General features: G+C 62.9%; 1 protein-coding gene across 2 annotated transcripts in view; it reads right to left on the bottom strand.

The window, feature by feature from the left end:
- Nucleotides 1-15850, bottom strand: part of ADAMTSL2 (ADAMTS like 2) — a 35536-nt gene extending 19686 nt beyond the window's left edge. For both annotated transcript variants that reach the window (XM_047768842.1, XM_047768843.1), the window contains exons 1-9: nt 15601-15850; nt 13809-13899; nt 13136-13278; nt 12271-12346; nt 11083-11185; nt 10475-10620; nt 10217-10340; nt 7466-7546; nt 5347-5522 (exon numbers count right to left, since the gene is read on the bottom strand). In XM_047768842.1, the coding sequence (XP_047624798.1) occupies nt 5347-5522; nt 7466-7546; nt 10217-10340; nt 10475-10620; nt 11083-11185; nt 12271-12346; nt 13136-13278; nt 13809-13898 (939 nt within the window). In that variant the 5' untranslated portion in view covers nt 13899; nt 15601-15850. The remainder of the gene's footprint in view (nt 1-5346; nt 5523-7465; nt 7547-10216; nt 10341-10474; nt 10621-11082; nt 11186-12270; nt 12347-13135; nt 13279-13808; nt 13900-15600) is intronic.
- Nucleotides 15851-16543: the final 693 nt, after the last annotated feature.

The following is a 16543-nucleotide window of genomic DNA, read 5'->3' as shown; positions in this document are numbered from 1 at the left end:
GGAAAAGCTGGAGAAGCCTGGAGAACGTTCTGCTCGCCAGAGAAAAAAGAAACCTCACCTAGAGGGATGCCTAGGGGGCACTGTTGAGTGTCCTCAAAGGCCAGGGCTGGTAGCAGGAGAGGCTATCACAGAGCTGGGCGCTCCGCGGTCCTCAGAACAGGAGGCTCAAATGTTGTAATTAGCAACAAGCTGCCATGGAAGCCAGGGGCCCTGACCCACAGAGACCACGGGACCCAGGAGATAGAACACAGGACTCCCAGGGGACAGACGGACGGGGCCCAGGAGAGGAACTTCTCCTTCTGCGCCACCAGAAGACATCAAGGCTGGAGACCAAGCAGAGGCCGGCCGCCATACATATCATGGTCCCTGCCCCACGTCCCGGGCCAGTTTTTCAGCCCAGAATCCAAGGGAGGATGGAAGAGCCAGGTCCCTGGGAAGAAGGATCCCCGCCTGGAATACACGGCAAGGATTCCCCCCAGTTCTCCTCCCAAAGAGCCCCCCGCTTTTTACTGGGTAGCTGTTCAGTGGAGAAATGGGCAGACGTTCTGGAACCTGGGTCCAAGCTGTCACTGTTACACAGGGACCCAAAGCATCAAGACCGCCCCCGTTACTGGCAGAGTACATGGGTGACAAGTAGGGGCCCAGACGTGGCCCAGGTCTGGCTCACCATCTATCCACTGGAGGCAAGGCTTGCCCCGTCCCCAGACTATGCCTCACCGGGAGTTGGCAGAGCTCTCACACTGGCTCCTTCACCTGCAGGGTCAGGGCTATACCATCGTTGCGAAGTCTGTGAACCTGAGCCCCACACACCTCCAAGAGAGAAAATCAGAAACCCTGCATCCTGGGGGCAAACACAGAGATCCCTGGCACCCTGAGAGACCCGAAGGACGCACGGGTGGTCATCCCATCACAGCCCCCATTTAATTCAACAGTCTGGCCCCTGCAAAACCCAGCTAGATCCAGGAGGGTGGCAGCGGGCTCCAAACTCAACCAAGCCATCATCCCAGTGGCAGCTTTGGGACCGATGTGTCTTTTCAGAGCAGATCGACACAGCCTCAAGTGATCACGTGTGGCCAACCACCTGCCAACATGTTTTATCCTACCCCTGGGGGAGGGGGAAGAGAAGCAGATCTGTTGCCCTCGGATGGACAAGAAGACGCATTTATAGCTGTGACCCAGGACTCTGGCGACGCTCTCCCTCCCGGTCACGGGGCAGGCAAAGGGGTCCGGACCTTCCCACACGTCCGCCACGTGGCTGACATCATGGCTTCAGACCAGATGAGGCCTCCGGACTGGAGGCCTCGGTAAAACGTACGTGTTCCAGAAGGATCGGAGAGGGACCCCCGGGAAGGCTCGGGGGCCCCACATCAGCGAGAAACCTCAGGGTCCAGGACGGAACCTCTCCTCGGACATAAAGGGGAAATGACTGCGTCTCGCACCCTCCCCCACCCCATCGGGAAGAATTTTAGACGTGACACATGCAGAGCTGGGGATATTGGTCTAATCCATATCCTGGGGTTTTGCTTAGAGGCAGGGCAGGGGGGGGGTTCCTGAGGGAAACGGGCTCTGCCCGAGGTCCAGGATGTGGTGCAAGCAGCCTGCCGCCTGGACCCCGATACCTGGCAGCCCCTGCAGGAGTAGAGGTACCTGTGGTGGGGACGATTGCGGCGTGGGGGTTCTGGCAAGATTTGAGAGGCAAATGCTAACAGAGAGTCCTAGCGCCTGGAGTAAGGCCAGACCACCTAAAATAAATACACACTAATTGAAAAAACTCCTGGGAGTTCCCGTCATGGCTTGGCCGTTAACGAACCTAACTAGGATCCATGAAGATGCAGGTTTAATCCCTGGCCTCGCTCAGTGGGTTAAGGATCCAGTGTTGCCATGAGCTGTGGTGTAGGTCACAGATGCGGCTCGGACCTGGCGTTGCTGTGGCTGTGGTGTAGGCTGGCGGCTACAGCTCCGATAGGACCCTTAGCCCGGGAACCTCCATATGCTGCGAATGCGGCCCCCCAAAAAACGAAAAAAAAGACAAGAAAAAAGCTCCTGACATGCTACCAGGCCCTACTGGGAATGACCCTTTGCGCTCAGGACACCAAGTGACCCATGTAATCAGAGCTGAACGTTATACCATGAGGCCTCTCAGCTCCACTCAGTGATGGGGTTGGGAGGTCCCAGCAGGAATCCAGGGCCAGAGGGCCAGGAAGCAAGTCAGCAGGTGTCCCCAACTCCCACCTTCCAAGAGTCTTGTGCCAGCACCCCTCTCTCAGCTCCCGCTACAGTTGCGTGGGGTAGCTCGTGGTGACATCACAGAGGAGGAAAACGGCCAACCCCGACTCCGAGCTGGGTCGGCTTGATCTGGGGGGTGTAAGCTGAAAACGTGACCTGCTTCAGCGTGGCCCCAGAAGGTTGCTGGGAAGGAAAATCCTTCCCATGGGCTTCAGGCAGTGCATGTACGGGAGTTTGTACACAGAGCAGAGCGGCCCTAGGTCAGTATAAATACGGACTCGGGAGTTCCCGTCGTGGCGCAGTGGTTAACGAATCCGACTAGGAACCATGAGGTTGCGGGTTCGGTCCCTGCCCTTGCTCAGGGGGTTAACGATCCAGCGTTGCTGTGAGCTGTGGCGTGGGTTGCAGACGCGGCTCGGATCCCGCGTTGCTGTGGCTCTGGCATAGGCCGGTGGCTACAGCTCCGATTGGACCCCTATACTGGGAGAATCCATATGTCTCAGGAGTGGCCCAAGAAATAGCAAAAAGACACACACACACACACACAAAAAAAAAAAAAAAAAAAGCACGGACTCGTGGGCAGCCCCACTGGTTTGGCTGCTTGGTCAGGAGCCTGGATGGAGCAGAATTTAAGATCAGGCATGAGGAGTTCCCGTTGTGGCTCAGTGCTTAATGAACCCTACTAGTATCCATGAGGATGCAGGTTTGATCCCTGACCTCGCTCATTGGGTTAAGGATCCAGTGTTGCCATGAGCCGTGGTGTAGGTCGCAGACACAGCTCGGATCCTGTGTTGCTGAGGCTGTGGCGTAAGCAGGCAGCTACAGCTCCAATTCGACCCCTAGCCTGGGAACCCCTGTATGCCGTGGGTATGGCTCTAAAAAGACAACCGAAAAAAAAAAAAAAAAGACTGGGCAGGAGGAGGGCTGGGAAAATTATGTGCATGGATTAGCAGAGTAGGCATAAAACCTGAAGGTCCCTAGATCATTTGCTCATACCCGCTAGGGAGCACCCACCAGTAGGGTAAAAAACAACCTGGGTTCAGATGGACCAGCTTTGCCAGTTGACATGAGCCAGCCTCTGGGTTGCTCGACCCCCTGAGGGCACAACAGGTGCGAATGGAATCGCAGGGTGGCAGGGAGGGAAATTACGCATCAGCATAAGAACTCCGGTTCTCACTCAGCCAGGCTGCTCGGGCAACTTCCACCCCTGACAGACAGCCTTCCAGGATGAGCATGGAGCCTGGGACACAGCACCTTCCCTCGCAGGGACTGTCAGCTGCTTCACAACAGTGGGTTACAATCCGACCCCTTCTAGAACAGACGTGACTCACCTTGTTCTGTCTTTGTGTTTTGCTTTTTAGGGCCTCACCTGCAATGTATGGAGGTTCCCAGGCTAGGGGTTGATTGGAGCTGCAGCTGCTGGCCTCCACCACAGCCACCGCAACACCAGATCTGTGCCGCATCTGCCACCTACACCACAGCTCATAGTAACGTCAGATCCTTAACCCACTGAGGGAGGCCAGGCATCGAACCCAAATCCTCATGGATTCTAGTTGGATTCGTTACCACTGCACCACAACGGGAACTCCAATTCACCTTATTCTGGATACGAGGATGCCTTTCCAGCCCCCAGGGCCCCCACCATCCTGATACCCAAGAGCGCACTGAGCAGTTGAGCCACGGAGACAGGACACCACATGACACTGCACTGGACAAAGGGGCTCGCTTTCTAGCAACAGAGGTGCCACAGCGGGCACACAACCACGAGATCCCCTGGGCCTATCAGATGCCATGTCACAGAGACTGCCGGCCTAAGTGAGCATGGGAGGTGAAGCCAGATGCAGCTTAGAAACGACAGGACCCTGTGAACATGGGGCCTGGGTGCCTCCCCAGTGCGACACACACCCGAAATCAATGCCCGTGCTGTGTCCCCAGTGGGTGGACCACATGGATCTGGGAGCCAAGAGATGCCCTGCGGTCGTCCCCAGGGACCCCCTTGGGGGTGGGGTTTCCTGTGCCTGCAGCTCTTGGGACCCCAAAAGGAAAACACTTCCTCCAGGAGACACAGCAAGAGTTTCCTTAAACAGCAAGCTACCTTGTGCTGGAGGGCAGGGCAGGAAAGGAGTCGCCACCCTGGCAGTGTAACTGAAATGACCCCCAGGGCGGGGGTGGGGAGTTTTGACTCTGGGGGCAGAGAATACATTTGGTCCCCTGCTGGTCCCCTGGCCAGCTCCTGGCCACCCCCTGCCCAGTTTTGATGGCAACAGGCAAGAGCAGCCACCTTTGATGCAAAAGGGCCTGGAGCCTGGAAGCCCAGACCCCACAGGAAGACGGACTGGGACACCTGGCCAGGTGTGCCACCCAGACTGGCTGAGGTGCTGGCAGGGGATCAGAGGAAACTAGGAGGGGTAGTAGACGAGGAAGGGGAGGGGATTCCGGTGCGGCCCCCAGACTTGCTACCGTTACTCCCCCTTCCCCTGCGGCTCCCCGGGAAAGAAACCAAGAGGAATTCAGAGCAGCCGTTCCTGCCAGAGGCCGAGAGCATCCTGGGGGCAGCATGGGGTGGGGAGCAGGCGGCATGATGAGCACGGGCCGCAGCCCCTCGGCAAGAGGACCTGGTGTGAACGCCACCGTGTCCATGGCGCCAGAGGGCAGGGAACTCCCCCGGGCGCTCAGACTCCCCACTGTGGAGTTGGGGTGGGTCCTGTGTCCCCATCCCCATCCCCCCACCCAGCCTTCTGTCCTCATCTCCCCGGGCCATTCTGATGCCCCGCATAGAACCTGCGTGTCCATCCTCTGGGGTGAGGACAGCAGGAAGAGGGAGGAGCCTCAGCAGGGGGTGGGATGGACAGAGGAGGGAGGGGAGGAAGGATGGAAGGAAGGAAAGAGGGGAGGCGGGGGGCGCAGGAGGGGGAGGGACAGATGGCCGGGTGACACTGAGCAGATGAACAGGTAGACAAGTTCAGGCGTGAGCGGAGGACCCAGCAGAGGAGTTACAGTCTGAGGGAGGGCTGGGAGGAGGGGGTGGAGCCGAGAAGGGGAGAGGGAGGGAGGGCGACCTGGAAGCCCCGCCCCGGAAGCAGCGCCCGCCGCCCCCAGCCGAGAGCCCAACCCACGCACCATGACGTTGAGGCCCTGGTTGGTGGGCCCCTGAGCCACGATGTACTCGATGCCCGTCTCGAACACGTCCATGGGCCGCCGGTACTTGACCACCGTGCCGGCGATGTTGAAGTTCTTGGGGCTGTCCACCTTGAAGTTGCCGTTGAAGAAGAAGTAGCCCGCCTCGTCTGCAAGAGCTGAAAGGGCCCCGCGGCCCTGTCACGTGAGCTGGATCGGCCAGAGGGGGACGGCGGGGCCGGTGGGGACCCCAGCCAGCCTGTCTCTGTGACCGTCCCCAAACACCCAGGACAGGAACTCCGCGTCCCCGTCCCCGGGGAGCGGATGGCTCTGTCTGCACACAGCACGTGCCCTGGCCGGTGGGGGGACGTGAGTTCTCTTTCCCATCAGCCTAAAATAAACCCAGGCTTGTCTAGACAACCGAAGGTGTCTGGCCCGCGGCCACTTGGTCCTGTCATTCCAGCCGCCTGGAGGGGCGGAGCCTCGAGGTGATAAGGAGCAGTGGGCCAGACGCAGCTGGACAAGAGGTGTCGGCCAGGTTGGGGCTGGGCCACCCAGCCTGGCTCTGCTGCAGCCTCCCTGTGCCACCCTGGGTGGCCCACACAAGGGACCACAGCGCCCGCCCCTCCAGGGCCCACACGCAGCGACGCTGCAGCCCCCACCCCAGCAGCCCCAGCAGGCCCTGCCGGCCACCCCGGGCTGACGGGTCCCACGCTCTCACTGGGAGCGTGACACACTGCTGCCCAGACTAGGGGACCCCACTGACTAGTGGCCTGATGGGCCCCTTCTCCCGGGCGTGGCTCCCAGGCCCCCTGTCTCTGAGGCAGATGCACGGGGACACGTGGAGCCAAGGGCCTCCGCTCGTCCACACCCAGCGCTGGTGTCTGATGATGCCCAGATGGGGGAACGGACGCACCGCCCAGAGGGGGGTCTCGAGGGAGCCTTGGGGACCCGGGCGGGCGTCAGGGAGGCTCCACCTCAGGGATAGTGTGTCTTCAGAGGGGGTCCTGAGAGCCCGAGCAGGACGCGCCTGCTGGAAAAATACCCGCCGCGCCGCGATGTTGAAAACAAGGGGAACGAGCGAGCGAGCTGGGCGAGGCGGCCGCGTGCGGGCGCGTTTGTGCACTGGGTTAGATCCCCGGCCCGCGTCCAAAACCTGTTTCCTGACAGTAATGACCTTCCTTCCTGCGGCTTTCCCCGTGCTCCCAGGCCGCCCTTGGAATTTCCACGCGGCTGTTTCAAGAACGACGGCTTTGCAGCCAGCTCTGGGAACACGGTGTTTCCTGGCCTCACCGCCCTCCCAGGGGGCCACAGAGCAGCTGGCCTGGCAGAGGCCTGGCTCCCGCACCCCGGCCGCGGAGCTGGAGCCTGGAGCATGCGGGCCTGCTGGGTGGGGGGGCTGGGGCCCCAGGGCCTGAAGGGAGCCCCAGCCGGTCATCCTTGAGGGCCTTTAGCGAAGACGCCGTCCCCAGCCCAGCGGCCCCTTAGAAGGGTGGTTTTCACCCCGGCAGCCCTGGTCCCTGAGACGCTGCCCACGGAGGCAGGGAGGGGGGCCAGATGATGGGAACAGCTCCCTACCTGGGTCCCCCGCCCGCCCTGCTGCCCACCTCGGCCAGGGAGGCTTCAGGCCTCTCGTCCAGCAGCAAGAATGCCACTCGAGGGCCCCAGACCTGAGTCTGAATTCCACGCCTGCTTCTCAGCCCTGGCCTCGGACTGGCCACCCACTTCCTCTCGATCTGCTTCACTGACTCAGAGTCTCCCTCCTTATACCTGGGGGATGGGGCGGGGGAGGCAGAGGTTCTGACTCCAGCACCTCCAGCTTCCGCCTGGCCTGGCTCTCCAGGGACGGGGAGCTCACTACCTGAGTCGTGACACCTCTGGTGTCCAGCAGCTCTGAGTACAAAAGGCTTTCCACACATGGGGGTGTGATCGGCTTCCCTGTGACCACACACACACACACCCACACACACACACACCCGGGTCACGTCCTGGGCCCTGGGGCCATCCCTCTCCTGCCAGAAGGGACCCAGGATCAAGCGCACCTGTCCACCCAAGACCAATACGTTTCCCCGCCTGCAAGGCACCAGCCCCAAGAGGCCCAGCCCGGGGCCCACCTACACACCCAGGACGTCAGCCGACTTCTTCCGCTCCACAATCTGGATGTCTCGGGCGCCGGCTGGGATGTGGGTCACCAGAGAGTAACCTGGGGGAGAGGGGACCACGGTGGAGCAGCGGGTCTGGCTGTGGCCACCGCCTCCGACTGGAAAGGCAGCTCTGGAGAGCGGCCACTGCCCTCCCACCCTCCTGGTGGGTGAGGGGCACTTGTCTAAGGACCGCCCCTCCCAGCCGCTGCACCCAGGCCCAAGAGGCAAGTCCAAGGCCCTGCCGGACCCCCTCCCACACACCCCGTGCCATCAGAGGGCTGACCCGCCACCCAGGCACCGGATCAGCATCGCCAGCTCTGGAGCCATGTGCCTCCCAGGGCCGTGGGTGATGCCCCTGGTACCTGCCCTGCTCTTCCCGAGAGCCACCACGGGCCACAGTGACCATAAATCTGCTGAAGTCAAACAGACGGGTCCTGCTCTGCCCCTGCCACCAAAGTGACCGTGAGCAGACCGCTGGAGCCTTGGGCCTCAGTTTTCTGTCTCTGCACAGGGACGACAGGCCTGCTCCAAGGGGTGGGAAGATTCTGCAAAGCACCGCACACTGCCCTGCCTGAGCATGTTGTCACTGTCATTTTAAAACCCCACATTGTCGCAATATCATGTGGATTTTAAAGGCTCAATACGTTCAAAGATGAGGATGAGAGGAGTTCCCACCATGGCGCAGCGGAAACGAATCCCACTAGGAACCATGAGGTTGCAGGTTCGATCCCTGGCTTCACTCAGGGGGTTAAGGATCCGGCGTTGCCATGAGCTGTGGTGAAGGTTGCAGATGCAGCTCAGATCTGGCGTTGCTGTGGCTGTGGTGCAGGCCACAGCTCATGGCAACACCAGATCCTTAACCCACTAGGCGAGGCCAGGGATCGAACCCGGGACCTCACGGTTCCTTGTTGGATTCGCCATCGCTGCGCCATGACGGGAACTCCAACTTTCAAAATTATCCGCCAGCTCACGAGATTTTTCACTGTGGCAACCACACACATCTACCAGGGAACCGTGTGGGTAAGTGGGTAGGACCTCAGACCCGGGAGCAGGCTGTCTAGGTTCAGACCCAGCTCTGCCTCATCTGGCTGTGTGACCTCAAACTAGTTTCTTTTCTTTCTTTCTTTCTTTCTTTTTTTTTTTTTTTCTCGGTCTTTTTAGGGCCGCACTCGCAGCATATGGAAGTTCCCAGGCTAGGGATCCAATCGGAGCTGCAGCTGCCAGCCTATACTACAGCCACAGCAACGCAGGATCCCAGCCTCGCCTGCAACCTACACCCACAGCTCACCGCAATGCCAGATCCTTAACCCACTGAGTTAAGCCAGGGACCAAACCTTCGTCCTCATGGATGCCAGTCAGGTTCGTTAACCGCTGAGCCACAACTAGTTTGAACTCCTCAAACTAGTTTCTTAACCTCTCTGTTTTCACAACTGAAAAATGACAATAGCGGTAGCACCAGCCTGACCGTGCTGCACGTGGCCGTGGCCGTGCAGAGAAAGAACGTGGACGGTCAGATGGGACCATTCAAGCATCAGCCTCCCGCAGCCCCTCGCAAGCGAGAGTCCCATGAGGACACACGCCCTGTCTGTCACTGCTTACTGCAGCCTCCAGGCCCTGGCACACAGGGTTGCTCAGAAAGAGACACACCGCCTGAGCGCCGGCTCTGCCTTCTTCATGCCCAGGGATCTGGCAGAAGGTCCAGCAAGCAGGTTTGTGTGAGCGGGGGAGGAAATGAGACACTTTGCCTGCCCCCTCCCGTAGCGAGGCCCCCCAAGGAAGCAGCCTCTGGCCCTGTACCCGCCATGCCTTATTCAGACCCTTGTCCAGCTCTGCCCTGGGCCTCCCTCCGCTAAAGACGGCCCTCCCTGCCCCTCCCAGGCGGCAGATCCATCCCTGGGTCCCATGTCCAAGCCCGAACCCTAACTCTGAAGTTATCTGTGCCTTCCGCCTCCAGGACTCCCAGGGTCCCGACAGCCAGGTCCTCGGGGGTTCTCAAGGGGTGGCTTCTAGTCCAGACACACCTGGCCTCGCTGAGGGACCTGGCGCCAGCAGCTCCCACTCCAGGCCTCAGTTTCCCCATCTGAGAAGCAGATTTCAAGCTGCCCTACCTTTCCCAGTCCAGAGGCTGGGATAACCCCGTTTAACCCCACAAGCATTTACTGAGAGCCAGGAAGGCCTTCAGTTCAGCGCTGTTAAAGGCGACATCCTTCTTACAACACAAAGTCCTGTCTCATGCACAGACCCCCACCCACCCCTCCTCCAGCCCCCGGGAGCGTGGGTCAGAGCCAGACCCAGACATGAGGCTGAACGGGCACGGCCGTAAAAATGGACAAGCCGCTGCCCAGGGGGAGAGAGGGCCTGGCGGGAGCCTCTGCACCCTTCAGCCCTTGAGACTCTGGTTCCAGACCTTAGGCCCCGGAATCCGTGGATGCCCAGACTCCAATCTCACATCAGGGGTGAGGGCAGAAGCTGCGGCTCACTTTCCCCCTTTTAAAGAGAGCCTGAGCATCTCCCTGCAGGCTGCACAAAGGTTAAGGTGGACGCCGAGCCACGTGCACCCTGGGAAACCTCGCATCCAGCAGGTGCTCAGGGAAGAGCTGGTCCTTACCCCAGCTAGAGGGGCCTTACAGAGCCGCCGGCTGCTCTCCCGGCGGGAGCGGAGGATCAGGGCCCAGGAGGGGAAGGGTAGTCCTCAGTGGACGCTGGACCGGAGCCAAGGGGGCGCTTACCCAGGTGGGCGTTCCCCTTGCGGTAGTTGCCTGTCACGTGGGTGCAGCTGCTACCATCGCCCCGGCAGACGCCGCACTTGTCCAGCGTGTGGGTGGAGAAGAGCACGCCGTCACAGCCGATGGGCTGCAGGGAGGGAGGCGGAGAGGCTGCTGGGAGGGCGCCGAGGCCCGGGCCCCGGGGGCCCCCACCGCCTGGGTGCACCGGTGGGCGGCCGGCGCAAGGACGCCCGCGGGACCTCTGCTACAACGTTTAACAACCTCACATTTTCCAGACACGCAGACCCCTCGCAGGTCGGCGAGCTTGCAGGACGTGCCGTCGTGGGCGGGGACCATGAGCTGCCGCTGGCCGTCCACGGTGGTGCAGTGCAGGTCACACGGCTTGCTGGAGATGTGCACGTAGTCGTCTGCAGGGCAGACGGGGCCTCAGGGCGGTGGGCAGGGGGCAGCGTCGGGGACACCGCTCTCCTCTCACTGCGCAGATGGGGACACTGAGGCTTGGTGAGGAAAGGGCCTTGGCCGGGGTCTCGGTGGCCAAAACAGACCAAGACGCAGGTGGACTGGCCTGGCCCGGGCTCTGTGAGTTCCCGCCTCTGCCGCCCCGTGAAGGTCCCAGCGACCTGACGGCCCTGGGCTGCACGTTCTAGAGACCCTGCCCTTTGCCCGAGAGCCGGGAGAAGCCACGTCACATACACTGACGCCAGAACTGTTCGTGACCTGGGACAAGACCCCTCCCTCTGGGCCTTTTTTCCCATCTGCCCGCCCCCCGCCCCGGGTGTGGACATTCCCTCCCCTGCCCCCAGGAGGTGATTCATCAGGTAGGGATCCTTCCAGAGTGTTCCCCGCTGGGTGGCCCAGGGCCGCAGTACCGGGATACAGCGGCTTCCACTGGTGCGTCCGCCCGTTGTACACGCGGGAATTGAAGGAGATGCACTGCTCCTCGCGGAAGCTCCTCCCGTCCGCCGGGCACTCCTGGGACGCGGGAAGATGGGAGGGACGCTGCTGGAGGAACTCGGCCCGACAAAGGCATTTTTGTGCCGGCTGAGCAGGAAGTGGCTGCAGCCGGCCGGCAGCGCCGGGGCCGCGGCCCACAGGGTGGCCTCTGCTCGCTCAGTCCCTCGGGCTCTCCGGAAGGAGGGACAGGACCCTGCCTCCAACGCCCACGTGGGTGGCCTGCCTCGTGCTCTGGGCGGGGTCCTTCCCCCCCCCACCCCCCTCACCCACCCGCCTGCTCCCCAGCTGCACGTGGAGGGGCGGGGATGCTGGCCTTGGCTCCCCGCTCGGCCTGCATCCTCGGGCAGAAGCCTGTCTGCGTGTCCGCGGCTGTAGCCACAGTGCCTGGGACCCGTGCATGGACTGAATGGGCTCCACTTCGTGGAAGAGGAGCCCACGGTGGGAGGGGCCCGTGCGGGGCCGGGCCGGGCCGGTCATCCCCCGGCTCCCAGCAGCGGGCAGGTCTCCCTCTGGAGCTCCCCTCGGGAGAGCAGCTGACCCGTGAGGCCAACACAGAAGCCCTCAGCTCCCTCCAGCCCCTAACTCCCCACACGGGCATGCACAGAGACACACGGACACCGGGTCGTGGGGACCCACACCACCAGGAGGTCCGGTTCAGACTGGTTTCGGCCCCATTGAGAGTGGGCACCTGTGGCCCAGCCCGGCCACCTCCGTGCAGCGTGGGGTTAACAGGAGGCTTAGCTGCTGAGGGCGGGGAGGGCTGAGGCGGGTGCATGGTGGCTGCAGCTGGGACGGGGACCCCAGCGGACTTCAGTCTCCTGGCGAGCACCTGGCTCAGACCCATCGTGAGCACCAGGGGCCACAGCCTGAGACCCCAAACTTGAGGCTGGGTTCGAGTCCCCCAGCCAGAGTGGGTGCTTCTCCCTGGGGTGCCTGTAGCCCACAGCGGGCACCCAGATTGGATCTGAGGCAGGAGAGGGGGTTCTGAGCCCAGGAGCCTCACCACTCTCTCTCCATCAGGATGTGAGGAGCAGGCCCAGGATGGCGTGTCCACCAAGACGGCACCCTGAGCCCTGCCTGGGGTAGGGGGCCTGGGGCCTCACCTGCACTCTGCACAGCTGGTACCGCTTGGAAGTGCCCGTGCAGGTCCTGTTCCCGGCACCTGTGACAGACGTCCTCCTGGTGCGAGGACGTGGGCTCTGAGCTCGGGCCAGGAGGGGCCAGCTGCAGTCCGGACCCTGCTCCTGCTCCGGGGTGACCTCTGGGCTGCCCCCCAACCCCGAGCCCCCTCCAACTCCTCTGACCACCACCCGCCCACCCACCACGCCATCGGAGCCCTCCTGCCGGCTCCAGAGTCCAGGTAGTTTGAGGATGTTTCTTAGCCCTTTTCTCCCGGAGGGACGAGATCCCGCTTGTCTCCATGTCCCCGGCACACAGCACAGGGTCTTGGGGCACAAAATTAGTAACAATACAACCTCTGCCATGGGCCAGGCCCTGTGCCGAATGGCCACACAGCGTCTCTTGCATTCTCAGAAATGTCAGGTGGGCTCTAGCATGATCTGCATTCCAGAGATAAGGAAACAGATGTCCAGAGAGGTGAAGTGACTGGCCCGAGGTCACACAGCTAGGAAGTAGCAGGGGGAAGATTTGAACCCACATCTGGCCAACGGTAACCGCTGCACCGTACGATTTCCTCATGTTTATTCAACTCAGGTCTTCAGAAGCGAAGGCCAGGGAGGGCCTGACCCCTCACTGAATGAGCCTCGGAAATGGATCCCTCTCTGCCCAGCGTCCTAGAGCAGGATGGACCCCAGGAGACCCCTGCCTGGAACCCCGCAGGAGCGACGTTCCCCGCCTCATCAGCCGCTGCCCTGGGTGGAAGGCCGTGCACCTCCCAGGCCTTCCTTCCGTGTCCAGGCGGCCCCACTCTCACGCCAGGCCCGCGGGGCCGCACGCTCAACCCCGCACCTCTGCTGCAGGCAGTGCCGCTCCTGCGACGTCACGCCGGCCCCACAGCTGCGGGAGCACGCGGTCCACTTGGTCCACTCTCCCCACCAGGAGGCCGTGGCGTCGGCGCCCGCCTCCAGGCTGTTGGATGTTGGGCTGTTGTCCTGGGTGAGAGGCCCCACGGCGGTTAGAAGGAGGCTGGAGCACCTGGCCGGACGGGCCTGCCGTCCCCGTGCCCTGCACAGGAGGACAGAGCCCCCTGGGTGGGTTGCTCCAAGCCCGGCTCAGATCTCCAGCGTGGCCTCTGAGGGGGCTCCCACGGAGCTGTGGGCCTCAGGTCCTGCCTGACCCCGAGCTCTGGGACGTCCTGAGAGCCGGGTGGGATCCTGAGGCCAAACCTGACGGCCCTTTCTTCCCCCGATCAGCCTGCTGCTGGCCTGGGCTCTGCAGGACACACACCCACCCCGTCCACACACCACACTCCGGGCCTTCGCTCAGAAGGGGAGCCCAAGGCCCCTGAGGCCCCTGTCCTGTCAGACTGGCCAGTGGCCAGAAGCCCCTGCTCACGGGCTGGTCTGATTGGCTGAGGGGGCTCTGGGAAGGTGCCCCGGGACCCAGGGACACATGCCCCGCCTCTGTCACCCAGCCCCTCTCCATCAGCCCATCTGGGTGAGAGACCACGTCCCCCACTCACCGTGGCCCCCGTGGATGACGCACCCCCAGCCACAAGTGCCATAGTCAGCAGGGACCAGGCCCAGCGTGAAGGCTGCCATCTGCCATCCATCCTAGGAAGCAAGACCACTGTCACTGCCATGCCAGGCCCAGCTCCTCTTCCAGCTGGTGAGGGTCTGCTTTGGGGAAAAGCTCCGGGCGCCCACCCATTGCTGAGGCCTGAGGTTATCTGGGATCGATTAGTAGTGGCTGCCTGGAGGCCCTGGCAGCAGGGCCCGGTGAGCGATTAGAGATGCCTGCTGCAAGCCTGAGACCCTAGGGTGGTGGTGTGCGTGCTAAGCCTGTACCACCTGATCTGAGGGCATTTGGGGACATCGGCCCTACTTTGCCTCTAAATACCTGAGCTCCCTGAAGAATGCCTGGGGAGAGACCCAGGGCCACCTAGAGACCCAGGCTGCATCCATTGGACGAAGGAGCTGGGGTTCAGTCCTTCACACTGGCCCGCAGAAAGAGCACCTTGGGATGGCTATCTGCCCAGCACTGCCTGGCCGCTGGGAGAATGACCCTCCCACCGGCCATGTGGCGTTGCTGGGGGTCTGTGGATGCCATGGGCTCTGCCAAGCCCTTCCCCCCGAGCCACAGCTCCCCCTGCCCCTGAGGGACAGACAGCATCTGCACCCCTTCTCTCCCGAGAAAAGATGCACAGCCTCCATCTCCAGAGTGCTGGATGGTGGGGGCCCAGGACCACAGGGCTGTCTTCTTCCCGAGAAGTCAGCACCCCTGGCCCAAACACCACTTGACCTCCCTGCCAGGGGTCCCATCAAGGGGTGCCTCCAGCCTCCCAGGCCGTCAGCCTCCCCTCTCTGCCCCTGAAAAAGGAAGAGCCTATGGTGGCCTCTGTCCAGGGTTTATGTCCGCTGCCAAGTGTCACATGCCAGCGGGTCGAAAAAGGATTTCAGAAACCACCCACGCCATCCCCTTATAGCCTGGAACCAGAGAGGGCAGTCATTTTGCCCAAAGCCACCCAGCCAGGTGGTCGACTGTCCCCCAGCCCACAGAGTGAACTGGGGGACTAGTCCCCTGCACCCAGCTAACTCCAGGGAAAGAAGGACAGGAGTCCCCACAAGCCCACGTCTGCCAGCCCTGAAACCAACTCCACATCTGTCCTCCTCCTTCCTCCACCAAACCCTCATTTCCTCACAGCTCAACCTCCTGCAAATTTTCAGGAGGTACCCCAAGGACCCCCCTTGCACCCCAAAAATGAGGGAGGTGAGGGAGCAGTGCACTGTGATCCCCACCTCCCCCCAGTGCCTGCCAGCCACCACCCCACCTGGAGGCTGCCCCTCCCCCACAGGCCTCCATCTGCACCCCCCCACCAGCCTCCCGAGAGCACGGAGCCCCCTCGGCGGTCCCATTGGCTAGCTGGTGCCCCGGCTCCTGCCTGCAGGCTGAAGACAGGTGCTGAGCCGGCCGCACACTTGGTTTTCATTAAGGCTCCCAGACGCCGCTGGCGGCAGGCCAGGCGCGGCTCACGCGGGATCCATCCCTCCCTGGGGTCCAAAAACAGCCACCAGCCAGCAGGAGAGGCTTGCCGCGCAAACGAGGGCTGCAGGCACCCCACGGGCTGGGAGCCGAGGGGCCCCGCCCTCACGGTGCCCGGAGGGTCTGGACCCCTTCGGCGAGCCCTGCTCTTGTTACATAACGGCTCCCCCCCCCCCAGGGGGCCGGGGGATCCTCGGCCCGCCCTTGGGACTGCAGCCCCGGGGGCCCTGGGAGCGCTGCGGCGGGAGGCGGGATGGGTGGAGGTGGCCTACCTGGCCCGAAGCGAGATGGGTCGGCAGGTGGTCCTCCCGGAGCTGGGGCCGAGCGGCGGCGCCAGGTGCGCGCGGGGCAGGGGGAGGCTCGGCGGAGCGCAGAGAGCTGCGGGCGCTGCTTCTCTCCCTTCCTCCTCCTCCCCTCGCCGCCTCCCTCCTCCACTTCAAAGAGCACCCACGAGAGGGGGTTCCCAGGGAGGCGCGCAGCCCAGTGGCGGCTCTGCCGCGCGGCGGCCTTTATAGCTGTCAGGCAGACAGGGAGGAACTCACACTTCCCACCAGGCGGCTCCCCCGCCCGCCGCCGGCCGGCCTGGCGCGCACGTTAACCCGCTCCGCGCCTCTGGAGCCCGGCCAGGCCGGCCCAGCTGCCTGCTGACGGCCGCCGCGGCGGCGAGCGGGGAGGCCGCCTTCCCGGGTCCAGACCTCGCGGCCGCATGTCCAGGAGTCCAGGCGGAGCAGCCGCTGGCCTGGGGGAGCCCCGGGCTTGGTCTGTTGGACGTCTGCCTCCGGAGGGGGCCCAGGCTCGGACGCTCCCCAGAATGGAGTCCGAGACGGATGAGGCATCCAACAGGGCAGGTCCGTTGCACAGATGGAAAGCCTGAGGCTGAGAGGCGAGGCGGCGCTCTGAGCCAGCCTGGGAAAAGCTCTCCCGGGCAGCGGGGGCCTAAGCAGGCGGAGGGGCTGAGGGAGACACAGCAGGGCTCGGCCAAGGGTTCCGGGGGAGAGACACAAGGGCCCAGGGCCTGCTGACCAGACAGCCAGAATGGCCAGAGCCAGCGGAGGGGGAGGCGCAGGCAACTCTGCAGAGGTTCAGCACCAGCTTGGCAGGGCACAGCGGCCCAGCAGGGCCTGAGCCAGCTGGGCAGCCCCTGGCAGGCCGGCGTGGGGCTCCAGGCCTGTGTTCCCGCTGGGTCAGAGCGTGGAGCCGAGCACGGAGCAAGCA

Source organism: Phacochoerus africanus, chromosome 2, assembly GCF_016906955.1.
Source record: "Phacochoerus africanus isolate WHEZ1 chromosome 2, ROS_Pafr_v1, whole genome shotgun sequence".
Classification (NCBI taxonomy): Eukaryota; Metazoa; Chordata; class Mammalia; order Artiodactyla; family Suidae; genus Phacochoerus; species Phacochoerus africanus.
The sequence above is the reverse complement of the archived record's forward strand: the minus strand, read 5'-3'. Positions and strand labels throughout refer to the sequence as shown.